The sequence below is a fragment of the Benincasa hispida genome, chromosome 3 (genome assembly GCF_027475165.1).
Source record: "Benincasa hispida cultivar pf3 chromosome 3, pf3_genome.v1.1, whole genome shotgun sequence".
Classification (NCBI taxonomy): domain Eukaryota; kingdom Viridiplantae; phylum Streptophyta; class Magnoliopsida; order Cucurbitales; family Cucurbitaceae; genus Benincasa; species Benincasa hispida.
This window is the reverse complement of record NC_143480.1, coordinates 41,323,460-41,347,296: the sequence shown is the minus strand read 5'-3', so window position 1 is coordinate 41,347,296 and position 23,837 is coordinate 41,323,460. Positions and strand designations below refer to the sequence as shown.

The window sequence follows — 23,837 nt, the reverse complement described above, 5'->3', positions numbered from 1 at the left end:
CTTTACATTATTATATAAATAATATAACATTTGTGAAATTTGTAACTTAATTATAAAATGACAAACGTATCTAACAATGTCCTTTCAAGAGAAACAAGGAATTCGAATTATCGTATGTTACCAAATTAGTATTAATAATAATAATAATAATATAATAAAAGCTCAAACATTGGAACTGACATCAAAACTGGTGTACAATGTCCTGCATTTTATAAGACATTTTTCCATTGACGAAGGTTTGTGTGCGTCATATTTATGGATGATACTTAATAATTTGGTTCACTTGAAATTTAATATCTTGACGTGGATAGAAATATTGATATTTTAATTTTTCAAAAATTTCGACAAAAAAAAACGATAAATTGTTAATTTTAATAGATATTTCTAAAAAAAAATTATAAAAACAAAAAATTAAAAAAAAATTAAATTAGTAAACAAATTTTTATAATTTTTAACAATTTACATGTTGGTTTTTATGCTATAATTTATGTGAGTGACATTCTGTTGCTTTTTATTTTTTTTTTATTTTTTTTTATTTTTTTATTTTACATTTGATAGATTTTTCTAGAAAAAATTGTCAGAAATGGCATGTTAAAGTTTTTATCTTACAAAACTAACACCATTTTTGAAAATTTGTTCAAATAGTTTGTCTTGATCTATCTCAAATGAGATCAACTGACGACTACCGACATTTAGTTAAGCAAATAATTTTTTCTAACTTATCAATTATTTTGACCTTTTGGGTCTTTCTCGGTACATCTCAAATTAAACACGGAGATTCCACTACTTTTTCCAAATATTATGTAATCTTCCCAATTTTTATATATTTTCAAATTTTCTCCAAATTGGATCATCTTTACCAAATATTATATCAAAATCTTAAGTAATTTTTTAAATCTTTAGCCCAGTTTTTAATTTTCAAATCTATTACCAATTACCCAAATGAATTTTTAGATGGATCTAATTACTTTTGATTTTAATTTTTTTTAAAAAAATAGGTAAGATATGGAAAATATATAATAAATCTCGGTATTAATCTTGGACAGATTAATAGTGAGATCGGTGAATTCTCATACATCCTAGGAAATACCCCAAGAGATCACCCAACATAATATTGCTTCAAGCTAAACATGCTTTAACTTTGGAGTTTTTATGATTGAGCCCCTGGAAATGAAGGTGCACTTTGTTAATATAGGTATTAACTTTCAATTCTTTTTAAGTCTTTCTTAACCATGCTTTCATGTCCTTAAGATCTCTCTCATTCGGATGTGATATCGTACCCCTCCTAAACTTGAGTCGTTACATGATTTACTCGGCCAAAATCGACACAGGCACACCATACAATCTCACTACCTTTTTCATATACAGTTGAACTCACTTATTCACTGAATACGTGGGCTTCCCTGGAATAAAATGCGCCACCTTAGTAAGTCTGTCCACTACAACCCATATCACTGAAAAGCCTTTTGCTGTCCTGTGCAGACCTAAAATGAAATCTTGGACACACTCTCCTATTTCCATTTAGGTACATTCAATGGTTGTAACAAACTCCCTGGTTTTTGCCTTGGAGCCTTCACTTGCTGACAGACTAAACATTTGCTGAGATAATCAACTGTCTCCCTTTTCATATTAGACCACCAATAATACTGCTTCAAATCTTGATATATCTTAGTACTACCAGGATGTATTGAGAATAGGGAGCTATGAGCTTCTGCCAACAATTCACTCCTAAGACCATTATCTGTAGGTACGCATAACCGTCCCTGATACATAAGACCTTGATCCATAAACACTGGAAATTCACTGTCTCGACCTAACTCCACCTGACGAAATTTCTGAACAAGGTAAGGATCGCCTTGCTGCACATCAATGATTCTCTACCTCAAAGTCGGTCATACCGTCAACTCAGTGTCTTCCTTCACTACCACTGCGATTTTTGCCTGTTCCAGATCATTACATAGCTAGACTTGTTTGGTGATCAAGACAGTCGAATGAGTTGTCTTCCTACTGAGAGCATCGGCTACCACATTCGCCTTGCCTGGGTGGTACAAAATCTCACAATCGTAATCCTTCATTAACTCGAGCCACCACGCTGTCTTAGTTTCACCGTCGCTTCGTCCAGCCAACCATTGCCGTGTCGCTGTTTAGCTCCCCTGTGCGCCATGCCAGTCGTTGTCAATTAGGCGAGCCGTGGTTGTTTTGCTACCGCTCGTCGTCGTCGATAGCTGCATGTTCGTCGTCAGTCGGCCCCCAGTTGTCGTATTCTCCCTAGAATCTTGAGGTTTGAGTTAAATTGGAGTTTTGAAGGCATTCTTGTCACTGTCCAGTAACTTTGGTAAGGGTTTTGGACGGTTTTGTATACTTTTGGGTAAGTTGTTGATCGTTGGTGAGAGTTCCTTTTAATTTTGAATATCCAATAGGTATTGGTTTTAGTTTTAGATTTTATGGTGATACATGAAAACACCCGATCCCATTCTAACCTTGACCACGACAAGAAATCTTATTCGAGCAGTAGTGGATTAAGGTATGCAACGAGCCGAAGTTAGGAGGTGGAGGTAAAGGTTTAAGTTACTGTTCATTTGAGTTAAGGGCTAATTTTGGTAAGTTACCTACTGCCGGTTTGCCCTCGAACCCAAGTATATTTCAAGTATTGGTCCTTATGTTGACGTGGAATATTATGACATGCTTGTTGGTCAGTTGCAATTGTGGAAGCTTATGTTTTTGCCATGGAAATCTTGATATTATGTTTTGATGCATATTTGATTGATGGATGGATTTAAAGACTGTTTTAAAATCTCTTAAGCATGACTTATGACTATGATTGTATGCTTATGCCTAAGTTGAACTATAGTGGCTGTTAGCATTCTTATTGGGCTATGCACAACGCACGTAGTGAGCCTTCGGGCTCACACCTTATGCCTATGTACGGTGCTCCCTTGGAATCACCACTTATATTTATGACTGTGTCCCTCCAGGGTCACTATCTATGAAAACGTGCCTTCAAGTTTACCCCTTATGCTTATGCCTATACCTACAATGCGTAAAGTGCACTTAGTCTCGATAGAAAATCTAATAGTTCACCGAGTGGACCCGTGACCCGACCATTGGGACATGATAACGCTTCCGCACATATGTTTTATTTATTTGATATGTTTTGGTTAGGAGTCTAGCATTTAAAACTCCCGATTGTTCCATTTAAAACTCCCGGTTGTTCCATTTATTTGTTAATTTAATTATTTGCTCAATTTGTTTTAAATTAGAGTCAGGGGTACCCCAAACGATTTTTTTTCAAGATTTTATTATTTTAAGAACTTTATAATGAATAAAAGTTTTGGTATTTTTTTTTATTTATTATTCAAAATTTTTCTTTGAAAAAAATATATTGCCAAGCCTATACAAACATGTAGTAGTGTCCTGAAAGTATAATAGAAAGTTAGGTCGTTACAATACCAATATTTTATATATTTTCTCTATCTTACCTTTTTTTCTTTTTTTTTGCAAAATTTAGTCTTTCCTGAAATTTAAAAATCAAAACGTAATCATCCATCTAAAAAGAAATCGAATGGTTAAATTCATTTGAAAATTTAGAAATTCATATAATTATGGAAATAGAAATTGACTTAAAGTTCTAGAAAATTAATATTCGAATTTTGAGAATATTTAAAAAAGATTTGATATAAGATTTAGGTAAATCACATAATATTATGAAAAGTTAGTAGATTGTTGGTGTTTAATCTAACAAGATTTAGTGAGAAGGGCCCGGGCCAAAACAATCGATAAATTAAAAAAAAGGTCAATTTTTTAAAATAAATCTTAGTGGTCAATCTTGTTCGAGATGGATAGAAAAAAATTATTTGAATGATTTTTCAAAAAAGATGTTAATTTTGTAAGAAAAAAACTTCAATCTACTATTTTTTTGACAATTTTCCATTTTTTCTGCTATATGATGGAACAATTCACTCTTCATCACAGTTCAACCTATGGAAACATGAAAATATCGATAGAAATATCAACATATCTATGAAAATTTAATACTATTTGATAAAGTGATTGATTTTCTTTGTTAAATTTCAACATTTGGTGAAATGTGCGACTGACAATTCTAAACACAAGGAGAATCAAAAGAATTAGAGGGAGGCAATGAGCATCCCCTTAATAATATAGAAGCGTGTAAAATAGGATCTACATGTGACCACTAATTTCTTGATAATAATCAAATAAATATAACCTCAACATATCTAATTAAACAATTAAACTATTAAGTGAATAAAAGAAAAGAGAAAAAAATAAATAAATTCAAATAAAAACGTAAAATTTTGATTCCCCAACTAATTCGTCTCAAATGTATTCAGTTTGTAAAGCATTAGGCCAAACATTAGTAGGACAAGAACTATTAAACAACAGTGTCCTATGACTGAACTATCAAGCTAGGTTAATCTAATCTTCCCTTTAAACTCAAATTTGACCCAAAGTTATTGTATTTTGTGATCAAATAATTGTAGAAATAAGCTCAAACTGAATATCTAAACAAAAAAAAAAAGAAAAAGATTATTCCTTAATTGAAATTAAATAATACAAACGAACTCATATAAAAGCTATACATCACAGTACTAAAAGAAAATCCTACCACGTAATGAGACTAATAATTAAAAACAAAACAAAATTGGTGCAATACCAAAAAAAACTTTGAATGAAATGATTCTCCCTCCAAGGGGAGAGAAGGATCTTATGTAGAGAAGAAATTAATTACAAGATGTCTAACTAACAATTAACTAACTCCTTAGTTATTTACCAAAAAAAGGCCTTTCAGCCTTACACCAACTCACCTCTCCCAAAATTAAGCTCGTCTTCGAGTGAGCTAAGAAGCTAACTGAAAGTCATCGGGGCATAATATGACTTCAACAACAATATTGAAGACTGAATTACTATGTACATCTTATGGTAGCTCAACTCGATAAGCATTGGTACCATATTTTGTTAGTACCTTACATGGTCCAAGCTGTCTATCCTTCAATTTATTATAAATTCCATTAGGAAATTGGCTTTTGCGTAAATGAACCATCACAAGATCTCCTTCAAACGTTACTTCTCTTTTTGACTTATCATTGGCGTCTTTGTATGACAAGGTTGTTTTTTCTAAGTGATCATGAATTTCCTTGTGGAGTTCTTGTATTCTTTCCACCATATTTTTAACTTCAATACTTACATCCGCAAAGGATGGTAAGTTGGCAAGGTCAAATGTGAGTCTTGGAACTCGAGTATATACTACTTCAAACGGGCATCTTCTGGTTGATCCGTTCTTCATATTATTGAAGGCAAACTCAACTTCTGCAAAGGCTAAGTCCCATTGTTTATTGAGCCACTCAAACAACATATAAGATTTTCCAATATTCCGTTGGTTACCTCCATTTGGCCATTTTTTTGTAGATGAGATGTAGTACTAAATTTCAGTGTAGCAAACTTCTTCCACAAAACACGCAAAAAATGGCCAAGGAACTTGACATCTCTATTCGATACAATAGATTTAGGCACTCCATGAAGTCTAACAATTTCTCTAAAGAAGAGTTTAGCAACGTAGACCGCATCATTCGTTTTCTTGCAAGCTAGAAAATGAGACATCTTATTGAAGTGATAAACAATCACCATAACTACATCATAACCCCGTTGTGTTTTAGGAAGTCAAAGTACAAAATCAACCGATAGTCTTTCCAAATGGTTGTGGGTATAGGTAAAGGTGTGCATAAGCCGATATCTATGGAAGTCCCTTTGACTCTTTGGCATGTGGCATATCTTCTAACAAAATTATTAGTGTCTCTTTGAATTTGTGGCCAATAAAATCTCATGAAGACTAAGTCAAAAATCTTATCTTAACTAAAATGTCACGCCAATCCTCCTGAGTGAGGTTCATTTATTAGAGACTCTTGAAAAGATATATGTGGGATGCATAATTGTTCACCTTTGAATAGAAAGCCATCTACAATATGAAAATCTTCTAAATTATGTGATTAGTGCAATTGGAAGGTGGCTGAATGCAATCACTTTGATAGATAGGATGGTTAGCAACAGACTCTTTCAACTCAAGGCATCAGTTACCTTGTTTTCTTTGTCGATTTTATGCTTGATAACAAAATCAAACCGTTGGATGAAAGAAATTCACCTTACGTGCATTCGGCTTATGTTCTTTTGAACTTGCAAGTATTTTAATAAGAAGTGATTAGTCAACAAAAGGAATTTCTTGGATAGTAAGTAATGCTCCCACTACTTTAATGCTCAGACAAGAGTATATAGCTCCTATTCATAAGTACTCCATGTTTGCCTCGAGGTGTTGAGCTTCTCACTAAATATTCTATTGGATGGCCTTGTTGAGACAAGACACCACCAATCCCCACGCCACAAGTGTCAATTGCAACTTTAAATGGAGTTGAAAAATCTGGTAACTTCGAAATAGGGCTGGTGCTCAACTTCTTTTTAATACAATTAAAGTTGGTTTGTTGCTTTTCACCCCATATAAAGCTACCTTTTTTTTCTTTCTTTTCAAACCATCAGTTATTAGTGTTGTCAATGAGCTGAAATTTTTAATAAACTTCCTATAAAATGATGCCAAACCAAGGGAAGCTTGGATGTCTTTCACTGTTGATGGAGTTGGCAAATGAGTGATTGCTTCAATCATTTTTAGGTCAACTTATTTGATTTTGGCCAATTAGGAAGCCAAGGAATGCAATATCCTTCACAAGAAAAACACTTTTTGTGATTGACATATAACTTTTCTGCTATCAAGGCTTGAAATAAGCTTTGAAGGTGTTGTAAATGCTCTTCAAAGTTCCTGCTATACACCAAAATATCGTCAAAATACACTACGATAAATTTGTTAAGGAAAGGACGAAGTACTTGATTCATAAGTCCCATGAAGGTGCTTGGAGCATTCAATAATCCAAATAGCATAACTAGCCATTCAAACAACCCTTCATTAGTTTTGAAGGTCGTTTTCCACTCATCTCCCGACCTTATACGTATTTGGTGGTATTCACTCTTCAAGTCTACCTTAGAAAAGATCAATGCTCCTCCAAGTTGATCAAGTAGATCACTTAATGGTATTTCACAGTGATTCGATTAATGGCTCTACTATCCACGCACATCCTCCAACTACCATTTTTTTTAGGAGTAAGAAGGGCTAGCACCACACATGAGCTCAGACTTGGTTGAATATGTCATTTTTTGAGCAAATCCTCAATATGTTGATGAAGGATTTCATACTCCTTAGAACTCAACCTATAGTGAGGCAAGTGTGGTAATGTTGTTATCGAATTTAGATCAATGTGGTGTTGAATATTTCATAGTGAGGGCAACCCCTTGGGTTCCTTCTTCAACAATGGGAATTCATCAAATAATGGTTGTATTTTGGGAGGAATTTCACCATCTAGCATGCCATTGGACTTTTTAGCAACAATAAGCCCTAAAATATCAGCTTCTCTTTCCTTTATTAAGGTTTTGTCACTTATTATAATAAACAAGTGGTTGCTATCTTTTTTCTTTGACTTAACCCCCTTTTCATTCTTCTTATTCTTTTTTTTTCTTTGAAAAGGAAACACCACTTTTCATTGATGAATTGAAAAGAAACTGATGCTTGAATGACAAGAACCTACTAAAAATAAGAAAAACTAGGGATCAACAAATGCACCTGGCTATCTCAACTAGTTGATACACCCATAGCATCCTCATCATATCCCAAAATGAACATTTCAAATACAATAGAAAACCATATGCCTAAAAATACTATTACATGGAATGAATGAAAGCATTTCAATTAAAACAAACATCTTGAATAGAATAATCCGAAAAATTCTTGGAAAGTGAACACCAATAAGAAGCTTTAACTCGCAATCTCATGACGGTCAAACCATTGAAGAAACTTTTCTTGAAAAATACGTTGATTTTTCTCAAATCAAATTTCTGTCAAAACTACTTTAATTGCATTAGTCCATTACTGAAGCGAGTGAGCTTTTAAAGAAGGACCGATGATAAGCAGAGCCACATTCTCCTTGAAAACATTGCTGAAATCCCAGTGAAGATTGAATGATGCAAACAACTTCCTCCATCATTCCAAAGAATAATGGCATTCAAAGAAGATATGCTAGTTGTCTTCAGAATTCTGCACATACAAAGGGTAGATTGAGGGCAAAAGATAATGATTTGGCTTCCTTTGAAGAGTTTGTGAGCAATTGAGAGAACAAAAAATCATTACCCAAATTATAATATTTATTCTCCTTGGACAACTTGATTTCCATAAGTTTTTGTACAACAGTCTGTCTATTGATAAAGATGAGTTCAAATGCTTGAATAATGATTTCACCGAAAAAGCACACGAAGCATCTAAAGAACATATCTACAATCTTGCCCATCTACTATCCTTTTGCCTTCTAATAATAGTAAAAGATTTTGAAAATCCTAAATTTCATCATCTTTTAGTAATCTTCTGAAAGTAATTAACCATGATAAAGTAGTTGAATCCCAATGTTGAAAAACTGAACTTTAAAGAGACAAGGTAATTCTATATAATTTTGGAAACAAAAAACTCAGTGGAGAAGAACACAACCAGTTATGATGCCAAAAAGAAATTTTAATGCCATTACCAAGTTTAAAGGATGCAAATGATGCAACTTTTTGCCAAACTCGGGAAATAGTAATCCAAGGACTTCTAAACTTCTCCCTTCTTTTCCAATCGTGTACCATTCAAATGAATCAATACCATGAGTACTTTTTACTACCTTACATCAAAGAGCTTCTTTCTCATGTATAAACCTCCAACCCCATTTTGCCAACAGAGCCACATTTTGGTTTTTTAGATCACCAAAACCAATGCCTCCATGTTTTTGTTGTTGTGGGAAACTAACCCCTATGATAGGGTGATTAATCTGGTATCCATCTGAACCTTCCCAAAATAACTTTCTCATAATCTTCTCTAGCTCTGAGATCACTTTTGAAGGCATTGCAAAAGAAGACAAGTAATAAATTGGAATACTTGAGAGAACTGCCTTGATCAAAGTGAGTTTACCCCCCTTTGACAAATTAAAATGCCTCCACCTGTCCAACTTTTTCTGAATTTTATCAATTATTGGCTGCCAAAAAGAATCATTCTTTGGATATCCTCCAAGAGGGAGACCAAGATAAAGAAAAGGTAAGGTTTCTGTTTTGCAATTCAAACTAGAAGCAGCAACCAACACCCTTTTTTCATCAATATTAACTCCACATAAAGCATATTTTTTCCAATTAACCTTTTGTCCCGAACATTATTGAAATAAATCTATGTCATTAATTAATTCCTTCAAACTTTTAACATCGTCTTTGCATAATAGTAATGTATCATCAGCATATTGGAGGATTGAAACGTGAACTTTTTCCTTGCCAACTAAAAAGCCTTCATAATCCCCTTTTTTCATGTATAACATCAACAAAGATACTCAACAGTTTGCTAACCAAAAGAAAAAAGAAAGGAGAGAGGATCTCCTTGTCTAATACCTCTAGAAACAAAAATTCTTCCACGTGGCCTTCCATTAATAAAGATTGAAAACTTTGGATTTTTTACACACCCCATGATCCATTGAATCCATTTGGCAGTGAAGCCTTTTTAATTCAACACTTTTTCTATAAACTCCAATCTACTCGATCAAAAGCTTTCTCAAGATCAAGTTTTAATATCCATCCCTTCTTTTTAATTCTATATTCTTCCACCACTTCATTTGCAATAAGCACTGGGTCTATAATCTGTCTTCCATGGGAGAAATGATACTTGGCATCACGCTTTTCAACCTTTATGCTAAGACTTTTGCCACAATCTTGTAAACTGCGTTAGTTAGGCTAATAGGCCTAAAATCTTTCACAAAACCTTTGTCTCCTTTTTTGTATCAAGTAGATGAAGTTCTCCTTAAGACAGGCATTTAAAATGCTATTTTTGAAGAATTCTTTAAATAATTTTTGAAAATCACTTTTAAAAATATCCCAATTCTTTAAGAAAAACTCCAAGTGAACCCATCTGGACCAGGAGCTTTATTTTTCCCAATGAAGCCAACGACTCTTTTAATTTCATCTAAAGAGAAATGAGAGATGAGAATTTGATTTTGGGCTGAAGAAACCTAAGTCCATTGAAGATTTAAGGGGACAGATCGATAATCAGGGCACTTTTGATATAAGTTGTTGAAGAAACCCAAAAATTTCTTGTTCTTTTTCCCGAAAAGAGAAGATTGGAGAACAATTGCTGGAAATCAACTCTGTAATAAGGTTCTTCCTTTTTTTGCAGCCAAAAATTGATGGAAGAAACTAGAATTCTCATCCCCCAATTTAAGCAAAGTTAGTTTACTTCTTATTCAAGGGAGTAATACAATCTTCTTATCCATCCAATGAAATTCATATGTATTTTCGCTTCCCTTGAGCAAGGCTCGAGTGTCAAATTGTCATGGTCTCCCTAAAAGGATATGGTATGCATTCATCTCCAACACGTCACACATAAAATTGATCTTTGTAACCACTCCAATCGAGAGGGGAACAATGCAAATCTCATTTACTTGAACCTCTCCACCTTTTTTCACCCAACCAATCTTGTAAGCATTCAGGTGAGGGTCCACCTTGAGGTTCAAAGATGTGACAAGCTTCTTGGACACGAAGTTATCACTACTTCCACTATCTATAATCACATTACACACCTTCCCACTGATCGTGCATCTTGTCTTAAAGAGACAATGCAGTTAAGGGTTAAGATTCTCCTTTAGGAGCAATTAATACTCTTTGGAGAACACGAGATAATCTTTCTCCTTTATCTGACTCATTTAATTCAATCTCCTCTTCATGTTCTTCACTGTTGTTAGTCAACATTTCACCTTCTTCATCCATATAGACCACTATTTTTTGTTGAGGGCATGCACTTGAAAGATGGCCAACTTGGCCACAATGAAAACACCTGCCTAAAGAGGGCCGATTGCAAGGATTTTGATTCTTCTTTTTTGTAGGTAAGTTTTATCTTTTTCTCTTCTGATCCATCATAGTCTTCTTTCTTTTTTCCTTTGGTTGAAGATGGGGGGCTCGGCTGGTTAAGGATCTTATGTGGGGCATTTGTCCTCCTACTTGTGGAGGCTTCCCATGCTGCTCTTCTTGATGCATTCTTGGAGCGAATTTCATTCATTTCTTCCACGATTTTAGCAAAAGAAATAGCCTCGAATAATAAGTGAAAAAGTTCTAATTTTACCTTTTCTTTGATGTCCATGCGTATGCCTCCAACAAATCTCGCAATCAAATGTTGCTTATTCTCCATCAAGTTTGTTCTTGCTCCTAGCCGATGGAACTCTTCAATATAATCAACCACCGATCATGCTCCTTGCCAACAATTTTGATATTGGTTGTACAACGTTTGTTCATAGTTGGAAGAAACCGTTCTTTCATCAATCTTTTCATCTTTCCCACGAGTGAATCATCCGCTTGCCATTTCTTCTCTGGTTGATTGCAAGTTGTAGCTTTCAACTTTAAGGCCACTAAATGCACTTTCTTGTGTTCGAGTGTATTCATGTAGGTGAAGAAATTCTCTGTGTTCTTGATCCAATCAAGAAATGTCTCAATATCACGTTTCCCATTATACATTGGTAAGTCAATCTTCAATTTGAAGTCATTTGAATAACCTCTCATCTCATATCTCTCGCCTCTCCCTCTTCTTGGCACAAAAAATTCTTCTTCTCGATCATACTCACCAGATAAGTCCCATTCTTACTCTTCTTGAAAAATTTCTTGGACAATCGGTTTTGTTGGATTTTCTTGGAGCTGTCTGAATTCTTGGAGCTCTTTCTTGGTGAATTTCTTACTAATTTTGACTGTGTCTTAGTTGTCCACCACCCCTCCTTCCTCTTCCTCTCCATTCTCGAATGAATGGCTGAAAATTCTTTCGATTTTGAAGTGCCACAGCCAACATCTCAACCCTTTGAGTAAGGATTTCCATACTTTCTTGAAGGCTCGTTAATGCTCCATGAATTCCCTCGGGCAAATTCTCAACGGACAACAAGTGTCGTGTTGTAGTTCTTGGAGAGAGGGTGGGGTTTCTTCCACCTCTTGTTCTTGCTCGTGAATGTCTCCTCCGATTGGTAGATTGGATCTTCTTCCGACTATTGGTCCTAAATCTTGGAGAGAGCTCTGATCTCAAAATTTGGTGTAACACCAAAAAACTAATTTTTGAATGAAATGATTCTCTCTCAAAATGGGAGAGAAGGGTCTAATTTATAGAAGAAATTAGTTATAAGATGTCCGACTAACTATTGCAACAACTAACAATTAGCTAACAACAAACAATTAACTAACTCCTTGGTAATTTACAAAAAGGGCCTTTCGGCCTTACCCCAAAAACAAAAGAAGAAAAGAAATGAAGAGTAAATTGAAGCATATGATCAATTCCAAGCAACGGTTTTTTGGCATCTCCTCTTTCCAAGAGGCCTTAGAATCAACTAAATACATTCTGAATATCACATCTAAAGATATGTTCTCGAGCCTAGGCGAGTAGAAATTTCACAATGTCCACGCGACGACTTAATTGGCGTCTCGGCACTCTGAAACCTCAGTACCAACCTCTATACTTTTGTCCCATTCATTCCATCTTCGAAGTTCATACTTTTGTTCTTCAAATTTGGGAATTCTTTGTTAACCTATAATAATGAATAAAACCATAAATACCTACCATAAGACTTTCTATAAACCAAACAAAACAAATTTAATAGAATGAGTATAAACATCGGCTGTCAAATAATCTTCTCAAACTAAATATTTTGCTAGTGATTACTCATTAGGCAAAAGAAAACAAAAACTCACTAAACAAATAATGCTTGAAGACTATAATATCAAAACCGAAAGAAAAAGGACAAAATCTCAAGTTGTACTTAAAATCTCAACTAGAAGCAAATTTCATCCCATTTGAAGTTTCACGTCTGTGTCTAGTGTTACAACCTACTTCGTAAATATACTTATATTCAGTTTAATCTGTACAAACCGAAGACTCACTTAATCACTAATGAACTTTACCTACCTTTCTATCAAGTTGTTCTCTACCTAGGTTAAATAACAGTATAGCAAAACACTTATCCCAAACAAATTCTTTCTTTTAAGACAATGACATATCAAATCCATGGTAACAGCCCATGCTCTTGATAGTTCATCCTCTACTAGTCTACTTTTTTGTAATATCTAAACTACAAATGATTCCTTTAATTAATCCAATGATGGTAGCTGAATCTTTGTTTTTGTTCAATTTTTGAGGAAGAAATTGCCAACATAGAAAGAAAAGAAACATGGGAGCTTCAAAATCAGCCTCTGGCTAGCTGGTCGTGGTGGATTTTCATGGAGTCTGATGCTCTGTGGCACCAAGATATTATGAGTAGATATGGTCCACACCCCTTTTGAGTGGATTGCTCAAGGCCGTACCAAATGGCCTGATAAAAACCACCGGAAGATCTTCGCCCCTGGCTTCCTTCCTTTTCTTTGTTCATTAATTGCACCATTGGGAAGGGCTCGAGTGTAGCTCGATTACAAGGGCTTTTTGTAACTATGATCTTCGAATGATTTTGTTGGATTGGAATTCTTTTATGTAATTAGTTTTGGGCTCTTTTTTGTTGGGCTTGTTTTTTGGTAATTCCTTCCTTTTTTCCTCCAATGAACGCTCAATTTCTTACAAACAAACAGAAACGCAGACCATGAGACTCGCATAGAGACTATATAAGAACTGTTCTTGTCTTAGTAGTTTAATTGCGACAAAATGTATTACAATTTGAAGGTCGTGCTTGCATCCATGAATGGCGAAATGGAAGAAATGTATGTGGAACTAGCACAAGGATATATAATGAAAGGGAAGAAAGGTAAATTTTATCACCTTAATAATATCTAAGAAGCCCTTCCCCGGTGATAGAAATTGAGATCCAGGGGATCAAAGCCACTCCATAATTTCATGCTTCCGTTCTTGAAGTGGGGGAATCAGAAGATCTTAGGTGTATAAAATTGGATTCCTACAGAAGTGAAGTCTTTCAAACTGCTCGTCAATCATATACAGTAATTGGTTTCCAAAGGCCAAGTCGAGAAACAGAGAAACAGAGATGAACTACACGGACAAAGAAAGTGATTAAATTCGCTGTGTTCGACAATGAGGAGTTAAAAAATGGCACGGTAAGAGGGATTCGAAAAATCGCCCGATTCGTAGAGAAGAAAGTAAACAACTCAAAATTAAGACATTCCAATCCTTTTACAAACGAGTCAAATTGCCAAAGAATTAGGAACGACCTAATATTAAAGCTGACCTAAGTTAATTTCTGCAATCATCCACAAATATGATGGAGTCCTGAGAACGAAATTGAAAATAATAAGATGTGATGAGATTGAATGCTCACCGGAAGAAGCCGATCGACGTTAATCGTGGTGACGCTTCCTCAAACGCTCCTTGACAAAATCATCACGAGCTTTGGTTCGAGCTTGCTGAGGGGCGATGTTGAGGAAAGAGAGGTAAGCTCCGGCGGCGAAGAAGGAGACTCCGGCGACGAAGAAGCAAGCGCTAGTTGCTAGCTGGCCGCGAGGGAGAGGGTTCAGCCACAGTCCCATCTTTCCTCACAGTTTCACTTTGCCACATAGGTAATATTGCGCCCTATTTCTTAAGGGGGAAAATGAAATATGCTACTTTTCAAAATTGAGGGTTTATTTTTTATTATTTTATTATTTTAAAATTATTATTATTATTATTATTATTTATGTCATATTTACATTAAATTATTTAAATAGAACCTCGTGCACCTAAATTAGTCTCTCATTCCCACTCTCTCGTTGTCTCCTTGTCTTGTTATCATCACTCTCTAGACCTCTCCTTTTGCTCATCTCTCTTTTATTCACTCTCAACCTCGTGCACCTAATTAATCTTCAAATAAAAGTTATTTAATACACGACATAATTTGTTACACACGATGTTACCACATTTCTAAAAACATCATAGATAAAAGTAGAAAATTAAAACCAAAGTAGAATACAAAGTTTGACAGTTCGATGCGATACTGTTGGAATAAATGGTATGTAACTCTTCAGGTAGGGTTACATCTTTTCAATTCCATAAGTTGTATTCTTTGATAAATGGTTGCCTTCTTTCATAAATAACCAAATTGAAGAAAGTACCCGATTATTCGAATGGCCATGAATTAGTATATAAATATGTCATTTCTTCAATTTGTTTTCTTAACTTTTCCATAAACATTTTTTCTCTCATAAAATTTTCCTCTCTTTTATAAATTTGTGCAAGTTTAGTATATCCACAAAGTTTAGTTCGTTGATCTTGTGGACGGGGTGCTACATCCATAAGAAAGGTGATATGTTCTCTTGGGATGTAATTACTCTCTAAGTAAGTTTGTCTTAAGGAAATAACGTGAATTCGTTGGACTCAGATCTTTAATGTATATGTTTGGTTTTAGTTTCATGTATTTTTACCTTCATAACAATCTTAAGATAAATTAGTGCATCTTGTTTGTATGTATAATTTCCTACTTTTCTTTGTGCATTTGTATCAATGTTTGTGAAATTTAATGCATCTATTTTTTTAATCCTTCGGGCCTTTTGTGTATATAATTTAGCTTATGTTATGCATCTAGTTCGTGTAATTTTTTTTTCTACAGATAAAAATGAAATTAAGAATATTAATCTTGTAATCTCCACTATTTTATGTAGTATTTTTTTCCTCAATGCATCTATGAGGTGGTTTTTATTTTATTAGTATTGACAATTTGAAAATGTGGGTGACTTCAAGATATTTTTCTTTTTCTGTAAAATTGAATAATTGAACTATATATTGTGATTTTCCCCCTCTTTGTTTTGGTTTAACATTTAAAAAAAAAAAACGAAAATCTCTTCTTTGGATTGATTGTGTTATGGAAATGAATTCCATTTATTTATATATAATATATATAAATAATTATTTGTTACATATATAAGTTTTCTAAGATTAGTGGGAAAAAAAATTGTTGTGCGTTAGTGACATAGACTTTGACACTAGAAAGAAAAATGTGTGTTGCTCCATTGGTTTAAGGTGTTCTATTTTTGAATTATTTATACATCTTATGTTACTTCAAAAGATGTTCGGTATGTTTTGAATTGAGTAATTTTCTAGTTTGGAAGGATATTGAAATTGTTGAATTATATATATGTATATTTTTTTAAAAAAAAATTCTTTCATATTATGGTTATTCATACTGAAAGTTGTAAAAATGTGCTTGAACGATTTTTGTATAGTTTCGTCAACTTTTTAGTGCCTATAACCATGTCGTTATTAGAGAAAAATGTCTTGCTTAATGGTCGATTTGAATTTTGTTGGGTGGTCAAAAGAGACTTTTCACCTTTTTCAAGTGGTGGATTTGAATTTTATGTTTTTTTTTTTTTTTTTTTGGAAAAGAAACGAATTTTGTTGGATATAGCCATTTTATTTTGTAGATTTTATTGTGCGTAAAAAAAAAATTTGAGAAAGGATGATATGTATATATTAGTTATATGTATGACTATAGTGATTTAGCTATGAGTATTGCAGTATTTCAATTTTTTAATTGGCTTATTTCGATCCATTGTTACTATTATACATAATGGATATCAAACATAATTTTCTCTTGTCATTTTACGTTTCAAACATAATGAATAATGTCTCAAGTTTTCTTTCGTGAGAACTTGTTCGGTAAAGTTATTTACCTTGGTTCACAACTATTTGACGATCGCTTTCACATAAATGTCATCAACAATACAAAATTTTGCATCATTTTTTTGTGAAAAGCATGGAGAAATTTAATGGCAATGATTCCAAATGATGACAAGATCTTTGACTTTGTCAAGATTTTTGAAAGAACATACTATTGTAATGTTTGAGGGAGAAGCCATCAAAGAAAAGTTTTTTGCACTTGAGGCATAGAAACATATGCAAAATATTTATGCAAGAGCTACATTTTGAGTGGACAAGATAACACACTATATAATATGTGTAGTTGGTGGATTTGAAAAAAAAAAAACTAAGGGAATCGTTAGAGAAAAATAATATATATCTATATAAGACAAAAGATGTCATAACAATGAAATTTATAGTAAAAAATTTTCTGATCTATAAAATTAAAATTGGAATAAGACACATTTTATGAATATGTCTCCCCATGGTTGAAGGTTAATTATGTTTTATGTGGAATTCAATATATGAAAATTTAAGAAATTCATTGTGAATTATGGAAAGATTGAAACCTTCTTAACATCTTAGGTTATTGTGGGAAAAGTGACTATTTCCCAATTGATAATCCAAGGTTGAGAATATTCGATAACAATTTAAAAAGATGTTGGGATATGTTTGAGTTGGTTACAAAATTTTTGTATGGTATTCTTAAAGTGTGAATACAACCTAAACCTCTTTAGTAAATGATAATATGTCTCCACATATATGATGAAGCCATAATACAATTAGACAACTACTTTCTAGTGAAATTATCACAATTGACTTTTGTAAGGTCAAAAGATAATATTGTAGATCCGCTTGTAAAAAACCTAACTAGAGAGATGGTTGAAAGTTCATCAAGAAGAATGAGATTAAAGCTTTAATTTTAATAAGTTAACCAGAGAGGCAACCTAACCTAGTTGACTGAAGATCCCAAGATCTAGGTTCAATGGGCAAACCAATCTCTGGATAACTTAGTGGGCACTCCGTTGAATTTTCTTTTGCCCATTCCAAGGATGACGAGACAGTGCAAGTGTGGCTTTAGGGTAAGCATGTGCTTTTAATGATTTATATAAGTTGTTGAATAATTATTTATGAAAAGAGTACATACGATGTTTTTTTTATAGGAACCACTTATGTGAGTGTGAAGGGGCTGCTTCTATGAAAATTTTAAGGCGAATTCTTTAAAACACTTATGAGACCAAACGAGATTTCAATTGTCTTAGCTTACTCTACAACGGCTGACAATTTAAGGCATCAAGTCCACTGATTAGTTAAGTAAACTCGATTGATGTTTACTAGGGAAAGTTCAAAGTGTTTACTACTTATCTTGATGCAGGTTCTTCGTTGGGAAATATCAAACATTTTCCTGTACCTTCTATCTTAATTTGTCAACTTACAATTTATGGGAGGATTGTTGGAATAAATGGTATGTAACTCTTCATGTAGGGTTACATCTTTTTAATTCCATAAGATGTATTCTTTGATAAATGGTTACCTCATTTCTAAATAACCAAATTGAAGAAAGGACATGACTATTCAAATGGCCACGAATTAGTCAATAAATATGTCATTTCTTCAATTTGTTTTCTTAACTTTTTTCATAAGCATTTTCTCTCTCATAAAACTCTCCTCCCTTTTTATAAATTTATGTAAGTTTGGTATATCCACAAAGTTTAGTTCGTTAATCTTGTGGACGGGGTGCTACATCTATAAGAAAGGTGATCTGTTCTATCTTGGGAGGCATTTACTCTCTAAACTCAGGCACTAGGGTGAGTAATTTTGTCTTGAGAAGACAACATGAATTCGTTGGGCTCAGATCTTTAATGTATGTTTTGGGTGTAGTGTGCTTGTGGAAAGATATATTTTCACTAATATAAAGTCAAGCAATTACAACGATGTAACTTATCTGTAAATAATGACAATTATAATGACACTTGAATAGCCTAATTTAGAGAATATTGAGGTTTCCCTTAAGTGTGAGACTCTCACTCAAAGAAACTTAGGCTCTCCTAAGTGTGAGATCTCCTCACCTTTGACGTACTTCGACTCTCCCAAGTATAAGAATATTAGTGAATGATCACTTAGGCTTCCCCTAAGTGTAAGACTCCCTCTCCCCAAAACTTTATATTTCCACCTTCAAATGAAGACCACTCCAGTTGATGAAAGGCTCCTTCTAAGTTATAACAATCCTTTCCCAAGTTGTAATAAATCGATTAAAAAAGATCTAGAGAAACCTAAAGATCTATAGTATATGGATAAGGTTGGGTGTCTTATCCTAATGATACTATGGATACGACCCATTTTGTAATAGTTACAAATGGTTTAATATATACCCTTCATGTGGAGACATGTGAGTGGAGATATACTATACAAAGAGTTTGTATAAGATCGGACTGCAAAATATTTAATCTCTCCTTGTAAATCTGTCAATTGATGAGATTAATATTTCATAAGATGATCATGTGCAACTTGATCTTAATCCTGAATAATTTATGAACTCTTATTTGTGAGGTTAGTTCTTTGATTTGTATGGGTAAGAGTGGCCCGAGTTGCCAACTCAATAAGTCTACCATTTTGGAGCTTGATTAAATAGGGAGTTGGGAACATAACTTCACAAGATATAATGCACTCCTTCCTAAAGTAAGTAGATAGTGGTTCCCTTGTGTTGATTACGGGTCTTGAACAAGGGACCCACACTTTCACTGACTTGAAAAGAATTTAGTTTATGATTGGATCATAAACAAATTGTTTATTAGAGGAATCAGTGGTAGTTAAGGAAAAGAGGTAATTACAAGGGTAAAATGAGCATTTAACCCAACTGTAATTATGAATAACTCGTGAAGGATTGACTTGCTTATATTGATTATATTCATGGATACAATATGCCCTATAGTGCATAAGAGTTCAATTATGAGTATACAATGGTTTGCTTTGTAGTTAATGAATGGATGTTAATTTAATTAAAGAATCTAATTAATTAACCTTGGACCATTGAAGCTTGTAATGTGTAGGCTCATAAAGTCCTCTTGCTAGGTCACCATGGATCAACAAGGATCAAATATATTGAAAGAAAAATTTAAAATGTTCAAATTTATGAGGAAAATATTAATTATATTGGATATAATTAATTACATGATTTATTATAAAATTTATTTGAATGAAAATTCAAATTATAACTTCATAATATAGAGAATTAATTTATTTGAATATGATTCAAGTAATTAATTATTTATTTGGATGAGATTCATATAAATAAATAAATTATTTAATTTGAATAAGATTTGATGATAAATTAATTAATTATTTTGAATGAGATTCAAATTAAGGAAAGTCTACATAAGATAAATATTTAAATATGATATAAATATTTTAAAGATATTAAATGGGAAGATATTTTTTTTATTAAATATTGTTGAATTTTTACTTTAAAATATAAGAGAGATTCTTCTAATAAGATTAGGAGTGATGCTGTAGAGATCTACAAATAGGGTCCTAGAGAGCCCTCATGAAACTGACTTTGACACTCTCTATACTCTACCATCTCTGTAGAGATTTCTCTTCCAAGAAAAGTTCTCCCAAACTTTTAGAGAAAGGTTATCTAAAAATCTTTCTTCCCTATTCACTCTCATCTTTCAAGAGCGGTTCCCACAAGCCAGATCCTTGCTAGAGTCATAGCAAGGAAGGTCTCGTGGAAAAGAAAAATTTCAAGGAAAAGATTACTGGTTTGAGGAGAAGATTTTGCTGTAATGGTGGCAAAGGATGATGCTTAACCTTTTTTTCTAGTTTTTGAGTAACAAGAAAAGAAAAATAGCAAGAAATCAAAGAATGTGATCACACGCTTTTGTCTGATTCAAATCCCTTTAGCAATACATGTCGCAGAGGATAGGAAGGCGCACCAGCAAATATGCACTACATATATTAACATATAAGAAACCAATCTCAAAGTATAATCAACACGATAAGGAACATATTACAAAAACACGTTGTTCAAGTTTTGCCTGTAAAAACATCAGTAAATCATATTGCATAAACAAACTCCCCAACACATCTGACATTTGATAGCCAGCGATAACACTTCTACAATGTTCTGCCATGATGAATGGAGTGGTCAAGGTGAATGGAAGAAGGAAATTTGAAAAGAAGAAGAGAAAGAGGGAAAAAAATAAAATTAATGATAAATTTGTAACTTTGGCTTATGATAATGTACGCAAGGCGACAAAAATTAGTTTCAAAAAGCGGGGTAAAAATCATTTTGTAGTGGGATTGAGTTTATTATACAATTATCTCAATAATAATTTTGTTTCCTCGAGTAGAAAATAGAGAGCTTAATGTTACTTCTCAATTGGATGTGATAAAAATGATCTATACCTATTATTGTAAGAGTATAGGTTACAAAGAGGCCATAAGAATATGTGATTAATTATGGTCATGTTAATAGATAGGATGTAATATATGAGTTATAAGACATTTAATAGAATATCCTTAACTAATTTGAATATTCATAACAATTTATTGTTTTTTAACTTTTTAAATTTATGTTACGAGTGACCTCTAAAATTTTTAGGAATTTTCATATTAAAAAAAATTAGATTTAAAAAACAAAACTTTCTTTCAGTTTTAAAATGTTGGCTTAGTTTTTCCATTAAAAATTGGACTAAAATCTGATAATGGAAAATTGTCAAAAATAGCACGTTTAGATTTTCACCTTACAAAATACGTTTTTGAAAACTCGTAATAATAGTTTTTCTCGATTTATCTCAGGTGAGATCGATCACCGAGAATTAATTAAAAAAAATCAACTTTTTCTAACTTATCAATTGTTTATTATTTTCAAATTTTCTCCAAATTCGGTTATGTTTACTAAATATTATATCAAATTATTACATAATTTTTCAAATATTTAGCATAAATTATGTTTTCATAATTATATGAATTTCCAAAATTCCTAATGGGTTTTCCAATAATCAAAATAGATTTTTCAAATTAATTCAACATTTTTAAATTTTTGGAAATATCAATTTTTTTAAAAAAATTGGGTAAGATTTGAGATATATATAGAATCTTGGTGTTAATCTGTCCGAGATTCCACCGAAAAAGCTCAAGTAAATGAATCTCGATGTTAATTATGCTCGATATAGAATCTCAATGTTATTTTGTCCGACATTAATACCGAGATGTACATAATCTCGATGTATAACTGGTGTACCGAGAAAGTCCCAAACAATCGATAACTTAGAAAAAATTAATTTTTTTTAAACTAAAATCTCGTGGTCGATCTCGTCTAGGATGGATCGAGAAAAACTATTTTTTACGCGTTTTAAAAAAAGATGCTAATTTTATGAGATAAAAAATTAGATGTGTTATTTTTGACAATTTTCTCTTATACAACCCAGTTACAATATTTTATATTTTCACTCTCGAATTTTTATAACACACATTTTCATATTTGATTTAACTTTATCTTACATGATTTAGAGTAATTATGATGTGAAAATTTTTAATTAACTTTAATATTTATGAAAAATGAGTGAAACCAAATTTGATTATTATTAATTTAATTTCTTTAGATTAATTAATAAAAATTAAAACTAAGAAATGAGAAGGAATATTTATGAAAAGTCGAGGGTAAAAAACGTGAATTTTGAAACATAAGTACAAAATGTATAAAAACTCATAACTCAAATAAAAATATAATATTTTGTAATTTATAGATCAAATAAAATTAAGAAAAATAACAATTTATACCTCTAAATTTTAGGAGTTATATCAATTTAAACCTCGAACTAATAATTAATAATTTAAATCCTGAATTTGTATCAATCTACGCATATCACTACGTTCTATTTGGAAAAATTTAGTATAAAACTTATAATTGTATCAATTAAACTCTTAAATTTTCATAAATAAATCAATTTAGACTCTTAGACAAAATTAGACAAAAATTTCGTTTGAATATCATTCATGCATTTACTCTAATAGGATATTTTGTAAAATCGACATTTGATGAAGTCTACACACATTTGAGAATTAATGCTTGAATGGTTTTCAAAGGTAACCATGATGAGTAGTCTAAATTGATTGACTTATGAAATTTGAGGAGTTTAGTTGACTTCAATTATAAGTTTCACATGATATTGGTCCAATGAAATTGTAAATTGATGCATGTATAAAAGTTCATAGTTTAAATTAATATAATTATTGATTGAGAATTTTAATTGATATAACTCTAAAGTTTAGATGTATAAATTGATATTTATGTTAAAAATTAAAATCAAAACTCGAAAATGGGTAAAGTTCTTAAATTTAGGGACCAAATTGAAATAATTCATATTTTTCTCTTTCCAATTACGGATATAGAAGTTTAGGGGGAAATATGTATGGATGGATCAAATTTCGAGGCCAACTTTACAAGACACTCTAATTTTGATCTTTTGAAGACGTCAGCCACATGTGAAATGTCCGATTAGTCCCCAAAAAGTTTGATGTTGCACACGCATTGTAAATTATCATTTGTTCTTCTCGTTTTGGACTCATTCCTCTCATGCCTTCCTTTCGTTCTTCATTAGATCGAACATTTTAAATTTAAATTTTAGTTTGCCAACTTCTTCGTCTTCGTCTTCTTTTTCCTCTTTCTTCTGCCTTTCATTTTCTTCTTCTTTCTTCTTTTAGCTCTCTTTTCTTCTTCTTTTTGAATTCAAATGAAGGAAAAAATCCAAAGAAAAAAACTATAGAATTGATGAGGAAAAGCTAAAGGATAAAACAAGAGGAAGAAGTAAGAGGAAAAATTCAAAAGAATGAAAAAAACCAAGAAAAAAAATGATGAAAAACAACGTGAATGAGAGAGCGAGATGAAGTAGCGAGAGGAAGTAAGAGGAAAAATTCAAAAGAACGGAAAAAACCAAGAAAAAAATTGATGAAAAACAACGTGAATGAGAGAGCGAGATGAAGTAGCGAGAGAAAAGAACGAGAAATCTATATTATGTCTTGTTTCACGCACGTTTTAGGAACTAAACGGTAATTTTGCACGTGATTGACATCATCAATTTGGCCAATTTTCAAACGTTTTTGGAAGGTGGATGAAATTTTGGGCTTCAAAATTTGACCC

At 32.6% G+C, this 23,837-nt stretch overlaps 1 protein-coding gene across 3 annotated transcripts; it reads right to left on the bottom strand.

Moving 5' to 3' along the window:
* Window positions 1-7,665: 7,665 nt before the first annotated feature.
* On the bottom strand, window positions 7,666-14,659 carry LOC120072605 (bric-a-brac protein). 3 transcript variants are annotated; one of them, XM_039025002.2, is made up of 2 exons: window positions 14,403-14,657; window positions 7,666-8,149 (listed from the first exon to the last, which is right to left on the bottom strand). In XM_039025002.2, exon 1 carries the CDS (start codon window positions 14,608-14,610, stop codon window positions 14,422-14,424), a length of 189 nt encoding a protein of 62 aa, XP_038880930.1. In that variant the 5' UTR covers window positions 14,611-14,657; the 3' UTR covers window positions 7,666-8,149; window positions 14,403-14,421. The 3 variants fall into 3 exon arrangements, with proteins under 3 accessions (XP_038880930.1, XP_038880929.1, XP_090167872.1); XM_039025001.2 differs by lacking the exon at window positions 7,666-8,149 and adding an exon at window positions 12,535-12,674; XM_090311746.1 differs by lacking the exon at window positions 7,666-8,149 and adding an exon at window positions 13,986-14,116 and having other exon boundaries at window positions 14,403-14,659.
* Between the last annotated feature and the right edge of the window lie 9,178 nt (window positions 14,660-23,837).